General features: G+C 39.4%; 2 protein-coding genes across 2 annotated transcripts; both read right to left on the reverse strand.

The window, feature by feature from the left end:
• Window positions 1-8561: 8561 nt before the first annotated feature.
• LOC107582966 (thyroid transcription factor 1-like) lies at window positions 8562-10362 on the reverse strand. The gene is made up of 2 exons (XM_016268989.1): window positions 9996-10362; window positions 8562-9549 (listed from the first exon to the last, which is right to left on the reverse strand). The coding sequence occupies exons 1-2, from the start codon at window positions 10360-10362 to the stop codon at window positions 8876-8878; spliced, it is 1041 nt and encodes a 346-aa protein (XP_016124475.1). The 3' UTR covers window positions 8562-8875.
• Window positions 10363-15782: 5420 nt separating this feature from the next.
• LOC107582967 (homeobox protein Nkx-2.8-like) lies at window positions 15783-16709 on the reverse strand. The gene is made up of 2 exons (XM_016268991.1): window positions 16523-16709; window positions 15783-16318 (listed from the first exon to the last, which is right to left on the reverse strand). The coding sequence occupies exons 1-2, from the start codon at window positions 16671-16673 to the stop codon at window positions 15795-15797; spliced, it is 675 nt and encodes a 224-aa protein (XP_016124477.1). The 5' UTR covers window positions 16674-16709; the 3' UTR covers window positions 15783-15794.
• Window positions 16710-18550: the final 1841 nt, after the last annotated feature.

Consider the following 18550-nt stretch of genomic DNA (forward strand, 5'->3'; position numbering starts at 1 on the left):
ACTTATTCCTGATGGCAAAACTGAATTTTCAGCATCATTACTCCAGCCTTCAGTGTCACATGATCCTTCAGAAATCATTCTAATATGCTGATTTATTGGTCAAGAAACATTTATCAATGTTGAAAACTACTACAACAACTGCTACTTAATTTTGTGGAAACTGATACATTTCTTACTTAAATGGAAAGGGAAAAATGCTCCCCAGGCACCACAGCATAAATGGCTGCCCACTGCTCCGGGTGTGTGTGTGTGTTCACTGCTGTGTGTGTGCGCACTTTGGATGGGTTAAATGCAGAGCACTAATTCCAAGTATGGGTCACCATACTTGGCCACATGTCACTTTACTTTTATTTATTTAAATATAGCTAACATATTAGGTTGTATACTATTATATAAACTAGTTTGTCAGCAGCAGACATTTGATTAGCAGAAGATTTATTTTTTCCCTTCAATATCCTTTGTTTTCAATAATCCTTTATGGATCATGATCCAAAACATTCACTTAATATACTTTACACTGTGAACAGCACGGTTTACATTGCTCTCGAGGCACTCAAAAATGACCCTTGCTGACATTCAAATAACAGCAAGTACTTTATAAGCATACTACAAACAGTTCTTATACACTCTAAATATCTGAATGATTGTGTTGGTGCATTCATTGAGATAAGCGGGCCCTCTGAGTCTCATTTACATTGGAGTCATCAGTTCCTGTTTTACCCAGCAACTGTGAGCAGAATGTGCAAGAGCAGATCTAACAATTGTTTCACCTATATCTTGTTCAGCTGCATCTCAGTAAAAATTATTTTGCCTTTGTATCTCATCCTTTCTTTCTCTCGGTTTTACACTACAGCATAAAGGAGCATATGGAGAGGGGGGTAAACTAATGTTATTTTTTTTGCATTTAAAGTGAATAGTGATCAGAGATTTTGTCAAGAAAAATTAGACATAAAATGACCAAGCCCATTCTTGACATATCTTTGGCACGCATTTGATGTCTTTAAAAAAAGACTTTGAAGGTCGCTTTTTGGGGGTTGGCCTAAAATCTCCTAAGATTAATAAGGCACATAATTGGAAATCTCCCTATAGACGGTCGCCATTAAGCTATAGCGCATTATGCTGTCATTCTCCGCCTTTGAAAATGATGGAGCAACAAACAACTGTTGTTGTCCCTGAGGCAGCATCCCGGTTAAATGAGCTTTAATGATCATGTAATTGCTGGGAATAGACTGAGCGGGCCCGAAGCAAACAAGGTTTCTAATTGATTTGCATTTCTCTTTTTTGTGAGCAGTCGCTCATTGTCCGAGCGCGCTATTGATCGGCTACTGTGTATCGCCCCGCATGTGTTTCCCTTCATTAACTGATAACGGGTTACTGATGACTCCCATCCCGGCTCTAATGTGGCTTAACGCCTACTTTGTTCCCGTGTCATGTCGGAGGGCAGCCCGGAATAATGAGTAAGTGGGTGGGCTGTGTTTGGGGCTATCTGCTGGGGAGGCGTTTAGTCTGCCGGGTGCAAGGAGATCACTGGAGGGGTTAAAAAAGCAGCACCTCTTAGGTCTGGATTACTTTTAACTGCTGCACAGCATGGGCCCGTCCTCCATTTTAACCAACAACCTGAAGCGAAGTTCAAACTAAAACTGAAATTGAAACAAATCCAAATTCAGTGACACCTGCTTTTGCAATCTATAGCTGCAGATTTGTTGATTCAGCATATGTCTGAAGTTTTTCAACGAACCATTACGACAAAAAATGTCAACATTAGTGGTGAAAATATAATTTACCAACCCCTGATGACAATAGTCCAAATGGTAGCCTATATATAAAAAAATCAATAGCCTAAATAATGTATTTCAAATGTATGCAACCTATTTGCATCATTTTGAAATCGTTCCAAAGCTAACCAACAACCTGAAGCGAAGTTCAAACTAAAACTGAAATTGAAACAAATCCAAATTCAGTGACACCTGCTTTTGCAATCTATAGCTGCAGATTTGTTGATTCAGCATATGTCTGAAGTTTTTCAACGAACCATTACGACAAAAAATGTCAACATTAGTGGTGAAAATATAATTTACCAACCCCTGATGACAATAGTCCAAATGGTAGCCTATATATAAAAAAATCAATAGCCTAAATAATGTATTTCAAATGTATGCAACCTATTTGCATCATTTTGAAATCGTTCCAAAGCTTTATAGAGAATATAGGCCTAATAAAATGAGCTAACTGCGGCAAGGAAAAATTCCCTGAAATTACAAAGGCACGTTTACTTGGGGGAGTGTTGGTGCGTCTTTGAGACTGGTAAAATAGGCCTGAATGTATGTGATTTGTATTGTGCATATATAGCTTCCCCCGGAAACCGAACAACCAGTCACAGAAATTCTAATCGTCACAGACGTTTACACTGATTTTCTTTGCCATAGAATTGTAAATTGAGCATAGAAATGATAAATGATACGCCATACGTGCAATTGGCTGCGTAATACAATGGTCACACAACGGCGAGCCGCTGCGCTCACAGAGAGAATTGCATGTTAGCTAATTGTTAATTTGGGCGACTCGCGCTGGCTAATTATGGCGGCACCGCCAAGCCATTTGCATGATGGACTTGCCACCTGCCTCGACGCATGACAGCCCGCAGCCTGGGCAAACTATATAATTACTGAACAGTGGTGGGGCAATTTTTGACTGCAGTCCCTTTGTGTGACATGAATTCTTCCTAATGACATATTTTATAAAGGGGCAAATAGCATCCCTCCTTCCGGTTCTACAGAAAAAAAACATCATCTCAACAGGTCTTAATGTTTAAGTCACTGCACTCCAGTAAGGCCGATTCTTCACAGTTGTGCGGTATAGGCCTACTCATTGTGTTCCTCAGACTCCAAGCTCGGTCGTATTAGGCCTGACATGACAGCATGGAATGTTTTTTTTTTTTTTTTTTACTGTAAAATCGCTTAAAAGTCAATGGAAACTGCACTCTTAAAAATAAAGGTGCTTCACGATGCCATAGAAGAACCTTTTTGTCTAAATGGTTCCATAAAGAACCTTTAACATCTGCAGAAGCTTTCTGTTTCACAAAAGGTTCTTTGTGGTGAAAGAAGGTTCTTCAGATTATAAAAAGGTAAGAAAGAGATGGTTCTTTAAAGAACCTTTGACTGAATGGTTCTTCGTGGAACCAAAAATGGTTCTTCTATGGCATCGCTTGAAGAACCTTTTGAAGCACCTTTATTTTTAAGAGTGTATTAAGGAACATTTTTCCGAGTCATTTTTATATATCGACTGACCAGGCGCAATGGGACGAAAGCGAAATTAGCTTCTTTTAATCATTTATTAGCCAGTACAAATGTACATTGAGTGGAACTGTCTTTTATTGTTTACTTTTAGAAAACAGAGTTTAATGCAGAAACGTTTTTAGAATTCTTCTTATTTGACGTTAGATTGCACCACAAATACTGTAGTGAAAACCTTGATCCTTCAAGGGTTAATTCACCCATAAATGAAAACTGTCTCCCTTAAAAGTGAGGTTTGTTTGTGTACATGAAGTCACATTGATTCAGATTTGCACTGCTTACTTTCAAGCGATTAAAACCAGTTAATTTAGATGTAACTGACAAAACATGATAAAACATGACATTTTTACTAAACAGCATTGTATGCAATTCAATGCATCTGCAATTCAACTGCATTAGCTTTTTATGGTGATGTTAAGATACAAAAATATTGAATTTCTCTATTCTCTCGCTGCTGTTATTTCATTTTATTTACATTATGTAGATCGATTGTTGAGTCAATGATGGCTGGCGGTGACTGCAGACTAATGGTTTATATCCGCTATGTTAAATATTGATGCTGTTTTAGTAGTTTTTGTTGTACCACGCTTAAGCAATCAGATAGTGTTTAAGTGACAAAAAGTTGATCAAAATAGCAGTGGGGTGAGGTGATTACATGTTATTTAGCGGGGGAGGAAGTGTTAACACGGTTAGTGATGGTTCGCTGATCACCAAAGGACTCCCGCTGGTACAGTATAAGACTGCGCTGGAGCGCCTCTTGTCTGCTCAGAATTTCATTATTGAGTCATGACCCGCGGGCTGCAGCACGAGCCACTCCGACATTGCAGAACATTTTAAATGTTCTGCGGTGTAAACATATTAAACGGTGTAAACATATTAAACATTATTCACAGAAGCTTGTTATTTCGGAAGACGTGTTACATACTTACTCTGTTTTCTCTCTTTGCACACCCCAAAATCTCACAGATAGAAATGGGCCACAACCATGCAGGGCTGATATGAGCATACTCGATGCATTTAATCATTAAGCATAATGTCTGAAGTCTTAAGCAAGAAGAGCGTTTATATTACCTTACGCAGGAAAAAACTGCCTTAACACATGGTTTCATATTCCTAGTTGTAAGCAATTCTGTTTTTATTCGAATGCCATTTAGCAAAAATATTTAATTTAGGACTCCCCAGTCTTACAGAATGTTGGCTGTCGTCGAGATTTTGCTAAAAGCAAAATAAAACAATTGATCAAACTGTCATTATCCGGGTGATTCATAAATTCAATATCTTTCCCTACACTCTTAAAAATAAAGGTGCTTCAAAAGGTTCTTCGAGCGATGCCATAGAAGAACCATTTTTGGTTCCACAAAGAACCATTCAGTCAAAGGTTCTTTAAAGAACCATCTCTTTCTTACCTTTTTATAATCTGAAGAACCTTCTTTCGCCCCAAAGAACCTTTCGTGAAACAGAAAGGTTCTTCAGATGTTAAAGGTTCTTTATGGAACCATTTAGACGAAAAGGTTCTTCTATGGCATCGTGAAGCACCTTTGTTTTTAAGAGTGTACAGCTATCAAGAAATGAGATATTTTCTTTTCGGAACATTTCTGCAGTTCATGATAATTTGCCTCGGTGTAAATGTGACAGTTTAAATTGTAGGATTCTAAAAGACACTGCCATTACAAAAGTCATTTTCTTTGAGAAGAAACAAAATTAAAAACAGTAACGAAATAGGAAGGTATGAAAATGCAGCTTTTATTCATTGGATGGGAAAGGCTCCATTCACATACGGCTGAATGCGCTGTATTTCACTGGTGCCACAATTACACTGAAAGGTCAAGTATTACCGCATCTTGTGTTCCACGCTGCATGCTAAGTATTTCTTCTTGCAAATGACCCTCGTCTGCGTGCGCAGCACAATGGCCTCAAGAAGCAGGACAATTATGCTGGACAATTAAATATATTTTTTCTACTAGTTGACAATAAGATTTACTAAAGGAGGTGATTGCAGTTAATGTGTAATTGTGCCATTTGTCATGCACATACTCAGATGAAGCTGGTCTACGAATGAGGTGTTGGAAGTCGTACACGAAAACCAGTCTTGCTCATCATCATTTCTTTTTGTTACTTTGCTTTCACAAATCCCATTTAAGATGTATTTAGATGGAAGATGGGTATGCATTCGAAAGTTGGAGTTTTCTATCGAAGAGCATTTCTTTGTCCATTTTAAGCACAGGCTTGTACTATTCTTTAGTTTTAAAGACTCAAGTTCTCAGTGCAACAATACCGGCAACGACAGATTTGCTTTATTTGGCTGTATAACTGTAAACGATCAAGTCTTTATAATAAGACTTTATAATTATTGTAATGTTAAGCGCCTTGCAGTGTTTTTCCTACTTTTGCAGTAGTTGCCTTTTCATTCCCCTTATATCTTGTGCTGTTGTGTCAAGAATACAGTTTGTATCATGCTGAAACGTGGTGTTGGATATTTAACTAAAAGAATCATGTTCTGTCATTTGAACAGATTTTGGACCGTTCTCGCCTGACTTTGCTGCGGACTGTAGCTAAATTGTCCAGTTAAGCATTTCATTTAAAACTAATTTTGTGGTTTTAAGTTATACAGTTTTACTTTGAAACGGTTGTGTTTGGAAATAACGTTTTTGTTTTTTATTAATTAAGTATAGTTTACATGGCAATGCTGGCGGAAACAAACTTCAGCACCCCGGACAGCTCCAGAGCAAATGACATAATGCGAACTAAAAATACTACATAATGTGGGCAAATCATTGCATAACCTTACTTTTCGAAGGTGTGGCTGAAAGAGGTTTGTTTTGTGTTTCAAGTCAGCGAGCGGTGTAAATAAAAGATGGTCGCTTGAGTAAAATCAATTGACATGGTTATTGGTTATTAAGCATAAAGGCTTATTTGTTCTATCTGGCACTTAGGCCTTTCTGATGTTTACATTTACGTGAACACGATGTTTCTTTCTACACTTTAAAATTATTAGTAGGACATTGCTCTTAAATCCATCTAATTATTAATCATGTATTGATAACATTATTAAATGAAATATATGAGTAACGCTAAACATGCATGCTTATTTTTAGAGTCCAAACTTTGTGGTTTATCTATAAGATTCAAAACAAAATACGCCATAAATGCAGATCGTGTATATTAACCCCTTTCTCCGAACTCCACTGTAGAATAAGCAGGGAACGAACCTCAGAAACCCTAACTCTAATATGATTGCGTTGAGATTGAGGTCTAATTGCAGGGAGGTGACTGGGACCTTTGCACCCAAAGCCTCGGGGACAGTCCGCAGTTGTGCAACGTGTGTTGAGTGAGAGTGATGAGAGCATACACGCTTCCAACAAGTCATTTTCAACAGCTACAAGCTCCACACAAAGACCACACACCGAGCCTCAGACATGTTAATGTAATCTGAACTCTTTCAGAGGAGCTCTAACAAAACGAATCCCCGAAATCCTAATAGACTCTTTCGGCGCCGGTAGATTGCTGTGGGAAATGATTGAATTGGCACAACGGATAAGAGAGAAAATCTTACTTGCCCATAAAATGAACATTTATTTCATGTATGTGGTTAATCAATTTATCCAGCCTTGCAGAGGACGCACGGTTAGGATATCAGACATCCTCAAACATTTGTCTAAATACTAAAGGCCATTAACAGTGACACGCAGGCTACTCTTATGAAGCAAACGTTACAAATATTATATCTTGTCACGATAAACTGACGAACACTTTAAGGAATAAATATTTAAAATTCTCAAATCTTTTTTTTTTTGAAAGTCAAAGACACGCGCGGCCTTTCAGTCCACAACCGATTCTTGTGTGTAGCAAATAGTTTGCAGCTTTTTTGTTTTCCGTGTGTGGGCTATTTATTTACATTTATTTTTATTTGATTCTGAACTGGTCAAAAAGTTGAATGGAAATGTCTCTATCATATTTAATTTCATTATTTCTGTCTGTGGACAACATCTGTTTTTCTTGGCACTAGAAGTCCCACACACACATAGAAACATACGCACTTTCAAGCGCTCCAGCAGACCCTCCGTCAATCTTACCGTGCCCCTCAGATGCTCACGGTCTTTATCAGTGGAAACACGGTGGCATGTGATTTTACCTCTGATCTTCACAAACACGGTATTGATGAACGGCGCTGTGATAAGTGTGTTTATTTCGTCTTGCAAAGTGATTTAGGAGAATGCTGCTGTTTGTACAGCGATGTGATTGATAAGTTAGCTTTTAGGATCGTTTGTTTGATGTGAGTTTCTCTCAAGGAGTGGAGACCTCACCTGCACTGACTCATTCTCTTTCGACTCTCCAAAAAGAAACCTGTACCAAAACTTTTTTCTTAGAAAAAGTCATAGACTACGGCGCATTAAATAAGTTAATAACAATTAGCTTGGGATCGAAAACAGATCGTTGGAATTAGATTTTGCAATCAAATTGGTGTGAAACATTTGTATGTTTTATATAGGCTAAGCATTTGTAAAATATTTGATCATTGTTTCGTGCAAAAATGCACAATAATGCACAATATATAAACATTTTTACACGACGCAAAATTGACATCCATCAACATGTTTAAGGTAGCCTACTAATATTTGGCGTTTGACTCCAGGGGTGTTGCGACACAGAAAACTACATTACTATTTGTAGAATTAACACTTTACCGTAAGGCATGTGATGCAGAAATCCAGCTCCACAAACCTGCCACACTGAAGGGAGACCCAATACAATCAGTAGAAATGGTCGATTTCAAACAATGAGCGACTGTAGCAAAAAAAACCTTCTAATGTGTATTCGGAAAGCTTGTACAAATGTAAAAGCTAATTGTGTAGAAGCTTGATGACTTTTAAACTAGTTTTCTTGAAGATTTTTTTTTTAATTGGTCAGGTCCTACCTTTAGTACCGCCGAGTGATTGATTCTTACACCCCAATTTAAAACAAACGTATTGTTAGGCTATTGTTATTATTGTCATAATTTATTAATATGATTGTATGACTGCGTTTAAGTCAAATATCTATATAAGTTACAAGAAAATTAAATGTACAAATAACAATGAAAATGAAAAACATGTGACCCTTAATATCGATACAAATTTTGTACAATATAGGCTACATATCGCTAAAAACTATGTAATCAGTCCAAAACTTTTACAGAAATATACAAGCTACGTTTACAGTGAAATCTATAAGAAATCATGAAAGGTATTTAGCAGTCTAACTGTGAGGGGAGATGTCTTCATTGTCGGGACATGTTTTTAAAATCCAACAGGATGACAGAATATTTGATTTTAGTGTTTAAATCAGTCTCCATTTAAAATCTAGCGTATATAAATAATTCCATCTTCTTAATGGTGTTTTGGCGCTCATCCTCAAAATAAAAGATTCGATACCTTTGACATTTGGCAATCCTCGTGTTGCTCGTAGCCTTGCCATGTCTCCCTCCAGAAAGGAGACAATGATTTCAGAGCGCACCCACTGTTCTCATGCTCTTTTTGAGCAGGGTATACAGATTATCTGCATCCACCTGTCATTTTGTTATCGTGTTATTGTCTGTTCCGATGTCACCACGTCCTGCCATAGAGCAGAGCGGAGCAGGGCAAGGCAGCTCCATACTCGGAACCGGAAGAGTTCAGGTGCGACAGGCCGGATACTTGGGTTTGGAGAGATGGGGGGCTTGCAGCGTGTTGACCCAGATCTGGGGACTGGCCGGCGCTGCCTACCTGCTGGCTTTGATGCTGGCCCATTGAAGAAGTGTTATTGGACATAATCATGACGTTTCCCCCCTGGTGATGGTGGTTTTGTACACCAGTGTTGGGTGTATGGCTGCTGCCCTGACATGGCTTTCCGTCTTTCACCAACACTGGCACGGCCACCCGCCGTGGAGACTGTTGCTGCTGCTGACAGGAGCCATTGTCTTGTTGCAATTGCTGCTGGGACACTTTGTCCTTGGCCTGCCTCTTCATTTTATATCGGTGGTTTTGAAACCAAATTTTAACTTGAGTCGGAGTCAAGTGAATCATGCTGGCCAGATGTTCCCTTTCCGGCGCGGAGAGGTACTTCTGCTGCTTGAAGCGTCGCTCAAGCTCGTACACCTGCGCCTGGGAGAAGAGTACTCGTCTCTTCCTGCGAGGCGTGCTGGTCAGCGGACCCATGCCTTTGCCAACATCCGCCAGTGAACTCAGTGTGCTCATACCGCCCATATTCATACCAGACGAGGCGCCCATGAAACGAGAGACTGCAAGAAGAACAGTCTTATTTAGCTTTGCAATTTGACAACAACGACAGACACAAACAGCGCAGGTTCAGTATCATATATGATGACTACAGAAAATACAAACGCTCCTTAGCTCAGTGAGTTACAACAAGAGCGAATATAGCGATTGGGCACAATTACGCAATCGTCTCTTGTTTCAATTCCTAGTTTTGGACAAACACTGGAACTGCAGTTACGAGTCTGTTAATTGTTGCAGTTTGTTTGGGTTTAGATAAAACACCTGACACGTTTAACGTGCGGCTGGCTTAACATAATTCCCCTCAATACGGTCAAGCCCCACGTTCACTTGGACACTTGGAGTTTTACAGAACAGCATAAACAAAAAAATCGTAACTGACATGTTCAATATATTTTAAAATTCACAAACAGTTCTTGCAAATACGACATAAAATGTCAATCTCACGTACTTGTGGAGAAGCGTGGGTCTGGATTCGTTCCGTACCAGCTGGTGGCCGTCGTGCTGCCTCTCATGCCGTCTTGATAGGCCGGCAGGTCGTTCATGTTGCCCAAATTCCCGTTACAGTAGCCCCCCATGGCTGTATGTGACAGCTGGGAAACTCCAGCTGCAGTCATGTGGTAGGCAGCGGGTACTGTTCCATTGTGGCCCATGTGGTGCTGCTGCATCGCCGCTTGCGTGACTTGGGGTTGTCTGTACGAGGCAAGAGGAGCCCCCAAGTTGTTCCCCTCCATACTCACTTTTTTGTAGCTCTCTTCAAGAGGACTTAAGATATCGGATACAGAAAAAGGAGTCGTATGCTTAGGGCTCATCGACATTGTTCTGTGTTGGAAAGGGAGAAATTAGAAGCCAAGGCAATCTCTCCTTCTTTTTTTTGGCCAGCTCCTCTGTTCCTGTTGTTTCACCGTCGCTGCAGCAGGATGGAAACGTATGAGTGTGCACTGGAGTCCGCCTTAATTGGTTTGAGTGGGAGCTCGAAGCTGACTTTCGTTTGTTTTAGCTTGGTGCCAGGTTTAAGGCTTCCATCAGAGGCGGGGCATCAGCAGCCAGGGCAACAATACAAAGCAGCGCTATCATCTGTGCACCCACGCACAATTTCTATTACGCCTTCTTCAACTACTCATGCCTTCCCCCAACCCCGAAAACATTTAAGCATGCAACAACACCTGTGCGTAAATTTAATTCGTCCATAGTTCATTCTCAGCGCGAGGCTGTATATTTCGCGGTGGCGAGGGTTGCGAGAACGGCAAGGAACACAGCAAAGGATGAAATATTGACAGTTGGAGTGATGTTTATAAGGGCCCCTTGATGTGAGTGCATATGCGGACTTCAGACTTTGAGAACCACTCAGTTTCAGAAAAAAAGCTCGAGTTGAACTACTGACTTTTAATGGCCACAAGAGGCTTCTGGTGATTGCAGGCGTGTTTGTATTATGCTCCATCGTACTCAAACATGCAAAGGGCCCTTGCGACGACTCAGGAACACTGACTGACAAATAAATAAATACATATGCGCGTGTTAAGAGGCCAAGTAAATGATTAAGCCCCTTTCCGTTTGATATTATTGGACATAGGCAGCGTCTCGTCCAAATTCCCATCCACTCGGCTGAGACGCGCGGTACTGAGGAAAATGAACTCGGGAGGACGAGAGGCTCTCAGGCAAAGTTAACGACGCTGAAATAACCTGAGTAAGTCCTGAAGTAACTCCTCGTAAGTTCAGTAATGCATTGCTTACCAGTGCGCATCGTCTCGACGCACTAGGACTTCCTCAGTATAACTGGACAGATAAACAGTTTTACAGAATCGAATCTGGATATCAGTTGGATAGTAGACTTAACGAAATCGGCTTTGAGAGATTTGTTGTACAAAACAGACTATTTTCATGTCATACTCTTCCTTATTATTATAAATAAAAACGACGACAACAACGCCAATAATAATAATTATTATTATTATATAATTTTAACAAATATAAAAATTTAGAATTTGTAGCTATTTGCGAAACAACGCGTTGTCCTATGCTACTCTCAATCTAATATCTGTTACAATAATGACAAGACAAAATTACATTTTCCCCCTCGTCCGGCTTGGATAAATTAATGTGTGGCGCTAACATAAATGTACTTACAGTAATACTAATTTAGCGTATCAAATTTAAAACTGCTAGTAAAAAAGTAAACAGACATTTTGGGACACCAAGTATTCATGACTTTTGGATAAAACAATGACTTGAAATGCATTCAACTCTCATAGGGGTAAGATCCACCAGTTGTAGACTGAAATATTTGGTGTAAACTTTAGTTCTTTTGCGTTTATTCAGTTTCCTCTGAACGCTGCAACCTTCTAGACGGCTAAACAAAATGCAACGGCAAGTTAAAAAAAAAATCTTAAGAAAATTTGGAAGGGAACCACTGATCATTTGGTCTTTATAGCGGCCAGGGATTACAAAGACTGTGTGTATGGTTTAAAACTAATTTATTATTTCAATTTGTAATAGAGTTAAGGCTAAAAAAACCTATGTTTTCTCTTTGCAAAGATACCGTGCTATTTATTTTCCGAGTGTCTACAGTAGCTCATCTAAAGACCCAAAAATGCCACAAAAATTAATCGGTGACTATATGAGATTATTGTGAATATAAAATCACGGAACACAAATTTTGACGCATTTTTATTATTATTTTACTGCGCTTTTTAATGTTTGCTGCCGGAATTCAAATGTCACCTTCAGAAAACGGCAACTTTCTTTACGTTATGTATTTCTTTGTTTCTTTGCGATCTTATGGAACTGAAATGAGCAGCTGCTCTGAAGAGCCAGGAATACACACAAAAAAGTTAACCTATGTATATATTTAATTTATTCTATGCTTAATAAATCTAATAAAATACAAACAGTACGGCACAATAATAACAAAGAAGACCAAAGGATATGCATGACGCAGAATAACATAACATGTCATAAACTATTAGGGATGCGCCAACAAACGTTTATCAGGAGGGAATACAGCGTCTTCTGGTGGTCACTGAATATTTGACAAGACGAAAAAGCTTTCTGTTCAAGTGTGCGTAGACTGATCATTTTAGTTTTCTCAAATGCCACAACACATTAGTACCTTTTTACAGTTTTGGGGAAAAATAATAAAAATAAATAATTTTCATTCGTAACATTACGAATATAGTATATATATAATATAGCTATATATAGTAGCTAATATCCAGCGTTCACATCTTTGGCCAGTAGCCTACTCCAACTTTACAGAACGCTTGTCACCTTTTAAAGCAAAATGAAAATGTATCATCCTTAAACTAAGAAAACTACGCATTTCTCTAGCTTGAAGTTAGCACAGGTGGGTGTAGTTTGTGCACCAGTGATGATAATCGCGAGTGCAATTATAACAATTAGTGTCAAAACTATGGGGCGTCCAACGTTGCTTTCAAGGTGTTCGGCCTACTTGATCCAGTTTACAAAAGGCTCTCTTAATTATCTTAATCAGGCTCAATCCTCTCTACTGGAGTACGGCTATCATTGCCAATTAACGGCAATTAGTAGTATGCTTTGTCTTGTTTTTAATATCTTTTTCTATTGACAGTCCGGGCAATTATGTTCAGCGCTACCTGGGTGGCCAATGTTTTCAATATGCATATATGCTTATGAATATATAACAAATAATGCCATAATTTATCCAAAGGCGTTAGGCTTTATATTATATTATATTATATTATCGGAGGCTTATTTTTACTTATGTGTTTTATTGAACGTTAGTTTACGGTGGAACGGGAGTGATGTTGATGCTCATCAGGTGCAAGTAAATATTGACAGCAGAATACTCACGGTGTTATTGTGACATCTAGTGGAGGGTGGCAACCATGCCGTTTGTACAGGAACAGCTTATTGGAGAGAGGTGCATGGGAATATTCGTTTCCCTCTGAGCGCAATCAGATCAAGCCCACCATAAAAAGCTGTTAACCTCAAGGTGGCAGAGTGGCACCGTTTACAGCCAGGCAACCGAAACGGTGGACATCACATATTGATGATGTCTCGCCTCTTTCCCCGCTATTTCACATTGTAGTTAACTGTGAAAGGAGGCTTATTTTTACTTATGTGTTTTATTGAACGTTGGTTTACGGTGGAACGGGAGTGATGTTGATGCTCATCAGGTGCAAGTAAATATTGACAGCAGAATACTCACGGTGTTATTGTGACATCTAGTGGAGGGTGGCAACCATGCCGTTTGTACAGGAACAGCTTATTGCAGAGAGGTGCATGGGAATATTCGTTTCCCTCTGAGCGCAATCAGATCAAGCCCACCATAAAAAGCTGTTAACCTCAAGGTGGCAGAGTGGCACCGTTTACAGCCAGGCAACCGAAACGGTGGACATCACATATTGATGATGTCTCGCCTCTTTCCCCGCTATTTCACATTGTAGTTAACTGTGAAATCGGACAGACCAACTGGGGGCATAAAAACGCATTTGTAATGGCATGTAAATTTCATATAACTTTGATAGATTTATCTGGTTTGGTCAAATGATCAGTTTTTGGTCACAGGTATGTAGTTATTCTTTCAGTGTATTTGAAAGGTAAATGATTAATCGAAGCACATGATTTAAATGTTAAATCAAGAAACAAATATGTAGGCCTGCTTTAGAGAAAAACATAACTTCATAAGAGCAGTTGGTGCGTTCTATGTTACTAACAAGTTGCTGTGGCCAAGTTTCGCCATAAACCAGCGGAGACCTCTAAAAGCCCTTCTTTGTCACTCCCAAAACCCAAGGACTTTTAAAACTCCATTGTCTTGTTAAAGCCCATAAATTTGTCACCCGGGACTGATTAAACATCACGAGAATTGAGACGCTGCGGATTTTGTCTAGGTCCCTTTGGGAACCACACAATGGTCCTTTCAGAGGACGACACAAAAAAAAGTGTTTTAGGGAAGATGTAGAGAAGAGAGCGCTGTGGTCAGTCCCCTCCATATGTAGTACAAGGTGGCCTGGGAGAGGGGGACAAAAGGCCAGGTGACAAGGATGATACTAACTGGGTCGCTGAATTAATTGGGGCAAGCTCGGGATTGAGAAAGCAAGATAAATCACGCCTCTTTCATTTATGTTACGACAATGATCACCCTCTTTTAAAATATGGAGAAGACCTGCACTTTTTAAAGTCAAAGTGCCATTTGTGACAAACCACTGCTTAATTTATTTTTAGGTGTGCTGGGGTAAAAATTGTAAGAACGCTTAACAACTTCTGTTTTCTTATTTGGTCACCAAAGCTTCAATCAACACTCAAATATGCTTAAAACTAACAAAAAGGCTTTTAATGCGGTATATTAATATTGCGTACCGTAAAAAAGACAATAAAAGCCAGAATGTTCGAATTTCACTATCACACAAGAATCAATAACCATTGTGCATCCTAAATTTCTTGTTCAGTGCTAACCTACTTTGCTGAGTCTTAAATAAGGGTTCTTTCTTTAAGCTGGTTATTTGGTCTTCTCTGTTGGGTGAAAGTGGACGTCTTAACATTACAAAAGCACTCATCTCTTGCTGCGCGCTAATTGTCGTACTCTTTTTCAGTTCAGTCTGAGATCTTTTTTACAGACAGTATGTAACAATCGAAGGGATTAACAAAAAATGTAAAGGAATTAAACATATGCAATAAATAAATAAATAAATAAAAACAATAATCCTAAAGCCTAAGGAGAAATTAAATATTTTAAAGCATTAATAATTAAAATAAGTGATTTTAAGCTTACGGAATATTTGGTACAATGTGTATAAACCAACAATAATTTTGTTCAATAATTCAGACAACTATAAATTGCTAAAAATGTATTCTTTTTTTTAATTCTCTTTTTTTTGTAATACATAAAGAATGAAAACGTGTAACACTTTAAGATGAGGCAGTTTCATCAAATTATGACACTACATCATTCACAGTATAAAACATAAAACTTTTTTTTCTCACTGATATATAAACTTTTGGTTTAGAACAAACACAAACAGTTCAAAAATACACTATCTAGGCAATTATAAACAACATCAATTAATACAAAACTCTCACAAAATGCAACTAAACAGAACATATAATATGTGCAAACAGCATTTATTTATTTTTTAATCTTATCAACGCCGAGAGTTTCTACTTTAATAGACCTAACACTTTATGTAATTAAAAACAACTTGAATCAAGAGGAATCCATGCGCTGTCCTGTGGGGTAAGTCCCGAAAATAGTTCGTGTGGTCCTAAGTGAATCTCACCAAACACAGAAGTGGTGACGGGAGGCCGCTGTGTTGGTAAAGTGCCGGTATGTGGGGAAAAGCGCAAAGGGCGTTTGCTGCTGTAAAGACTGGAAACCCTGAACGCTGAAGGGTGAGGATGGTACTGTTGGTGGAACGATGCAGCTTCCTTTTTCTGCATCAATAGTGCAGTTCTGATACGGTTTGCCATCTCGGACCAAAATGGGCACCACGACTCTGCGCAGCACTGGAGGCTGATTGAGGTCCTGAGCGCACTCTATCCGCGCTCTCTTCATCTTGTATCTGTGGTTTTGGAACCAGATCTTCACCTGCGTGGGCGTGAGGCGTAGCAGGTGCGCGAGTTGCTCTCGTTCTGGAGCGGATAGGTACCGCTGCTGACGAAAGCGTCTCTCCAGTTCATACGTCTGAGCCTTGGAGAACAACACGCGACGCTTCTTCCGCTTTTCATGCTCTGTATCCACTGAAAGCACGTCTGGTCCGGTGGAGTCTGGTGAAGCCTCAAGATTGCTCTCGTCTGACGCTAAAGAAAAAAACATGATTAGCCTTTATTTATCTATCCTCTGAGGGGGAAAAAATATATGTGTATGTATGTGCTTTACAGTTACCAAATGTTACATGTAGAACTTCAGTGGTGAATCAAATTAAAATAAATTATAAGCCCTCATGATATGGACATTTAAAAACGTATTCTTAAAATTGACTGGAAAATGTTTTAAGAACTTACATATATGTCCTCTCTCGTTTTCAGTCCAGGACGAGTAAGGTGAGACGGAGAAGGGGTCCTCTGGAGAATGGTGCGCGATGCTCTCAGTGTCATTTTCTGGCAAATCTAAAATACTTCTCACAGTGAAACTGAACTTGTTAGAAATAGCCATTTGTAGCGCTGGGTTTCTGTTAGTTCCAGGACTGGTTCTCGATCTTGTAGAGCTACCCTCAGTCGCGTAGTGCTGAAGTGATCTGTGCGTTCTCAAGACGCGCACCCAAGTGACAATGTGTACACTGATGTCGCGGTGTTTATATAAACAGCACTTGGTGGCTGCTTTGAGGCCTCTCCTCTTTATGGGTTCTAAGTACCTCAATGACTCGTGTACTTAAATCCCTGTAATGGTAGGTGTGAACTCGGCAAAGAATAGCCCGTTACTTTCACAATGATGGAGGGTAACACTCTTCATAATTACCGATTCGTCAGAATTCGTGAAAAGTGGGAAACAGATAAAGGTAATTGTTGAGGCTGAATCACGTCTTGGGTGGCAAGTGACAACAAGAGCCCTCCCTTCTTTTCCCCCGCTCAAGTAACATATCGGATATTTGCATACAAAGTGATCCATTAGCGTCACAGAGTTGGTTTTCCTAATTCGTTTATTGGGGTATTGTCGTTTCATTGCACAAACACGGGTTAAATGTGCACTCTCTCAGTACTGTGGGGTGATAGTTATTACATGGTAATTAATGAAATGTATATTCGTGGCTAATGGAAAAGGGGCTTGCCCTTGTATACAGTAAAAGCACAAAAATCCTTATTGCTAGAATTTCCTTACAGCTAACCTATATCCAACATTACACTATAGGCGACATTGCTGTTTGTTTTTACATCAGTTCTGTTTAACTTAGAAGGTAATTCCTTCATAACGAGCGAGGAATCTGAAATAACTAAGAACTTCTATTTGGGAAAAGATCCAGACATCAAGGAGAAAGTCATTTTTCATTATGGATTATTGCTTACTCCTGCACCTCACCAGTAAGTGCACTAGGCATATCATTGGGTTCTGATGATTCCCGAGACTGCCTAGCCTTAGTGCGCTCTGGATGACTGCATAGACCCTCCCAAACAGAGTGGGTATCCGTTCTCGTCTAGTCGTCCTGGGTGGTCGGGCGAAAAAAGGAACACAAATACATGCCAACCAGCGACCGGGAACAAAAGAGGGAAATGTAGCCCCGCGTCCGAGACCCGTTGGAAGCATTTGTTCCAGTCAAGATTTTGCATTTGTTCAGTCCTGAAATAATGCTTGATTGACGCCCCCGCACAATGTCCTTTAACTTTCTCAAATAAATCCGTGCTGGTTTCTTGTTGCCATGGTTTTGAATAGGGCCGAACGGGATCTGAGCAACTCTCTGCTGCACGTCTAGCTGCTTACGTCTATACTGAATTATTAGTTATGCCTTTTCAAACGGAATTAAAAGACTTTTCGTTTCCATAAAACTTCAAGCTGTCTCCCGATTAATCAAAGTCTTTTAAAATAACTTTTAACGTATTAAAATACAACATTTCTTTAATTGTGAAAATTCTCTGTTTATAATGTTCTTAAATCTTCCTATGGTCAAGATAAAGACGAGACTCGGAGTGACAGTTTTTATTTATTTTTTTTATAGATTGTTTTAGGCAAATGGTTATTTTTGTTATATGAGGTTCGGTTCTAAATAGCGTTTGCCGGTTAGTAAGAGCGACATGCTGCATCCACGTATTGATGTTAACCTGTATAAAGTGAGTTAAAATGTTTGCCAAGTTCTTGGAATTTAGGCGCACGCTCTCAAAGAATAAATAAAGCCCCGTGTAGGCACACAGTTTAGTTTCTAATGACCTCTCGTATGTCCTTAATCTATTAGACACCCACAGATAGAAGTATGCTTGAGAAAAAGTGTGCACTCTCAAGCAGCCTACCCAAGAGCTCTTCACTGTCAAATATTTACCCTTGTTGTTTGACTTCTCAAACCCAAGGAGTCAGACAACAGGAATTAGAGAAGCATCTACAGA

This window comes from Sinocyclocheilus grahami, unplaced genomic scaffold, assembly GCF_001515645.1.
Source record: "Sinocyclocheilus grahami isolate Dianchi unplaced genomic scaffold, SAMN03320097.WGS_v1.1 scaffold48.1, whole genome shotgun sequence".
Taxonomy (NCBI): Eukaryota; Metazoa; Chordata; class Actinopteri; order Cypriniformes; family Cyprinidae; genus Sinocyclocheilus; species Sinocyclocheilus grahami.

Bases quoted from the DNA above. Each gene is read 5' to 3' on its own strand.
- LOC107582967 (XM_016268991.1), bottom strand. From the start codon at position 16,673: ATGGCTATTTCTAACAAGTTCAGTTTCACTGTGAGAAGTATTTTAGAT. The intron at 16,319-16,522 runs GTAAGTTCTTAA...TTTTTTCTTTAG, and splicing joins AAACGAGAGAGGACATATAT to CGTCAGACGAGAGCAATCTT.
- LOC107582966 (XM_016268989.1), bottom strand. From the start codon at position 10,362: ATGTCGATGAGCCCTAAGCATACGACTCCTTTTTCTGTATCCGATATC. The intron at 9,550-9,995 runs GTACGTGAGATT...TTCTTCTTGCAG, and splicing joins AGACCCACGCTTCTCCACAA to TCTCTCGTTTCATGGGCGCC.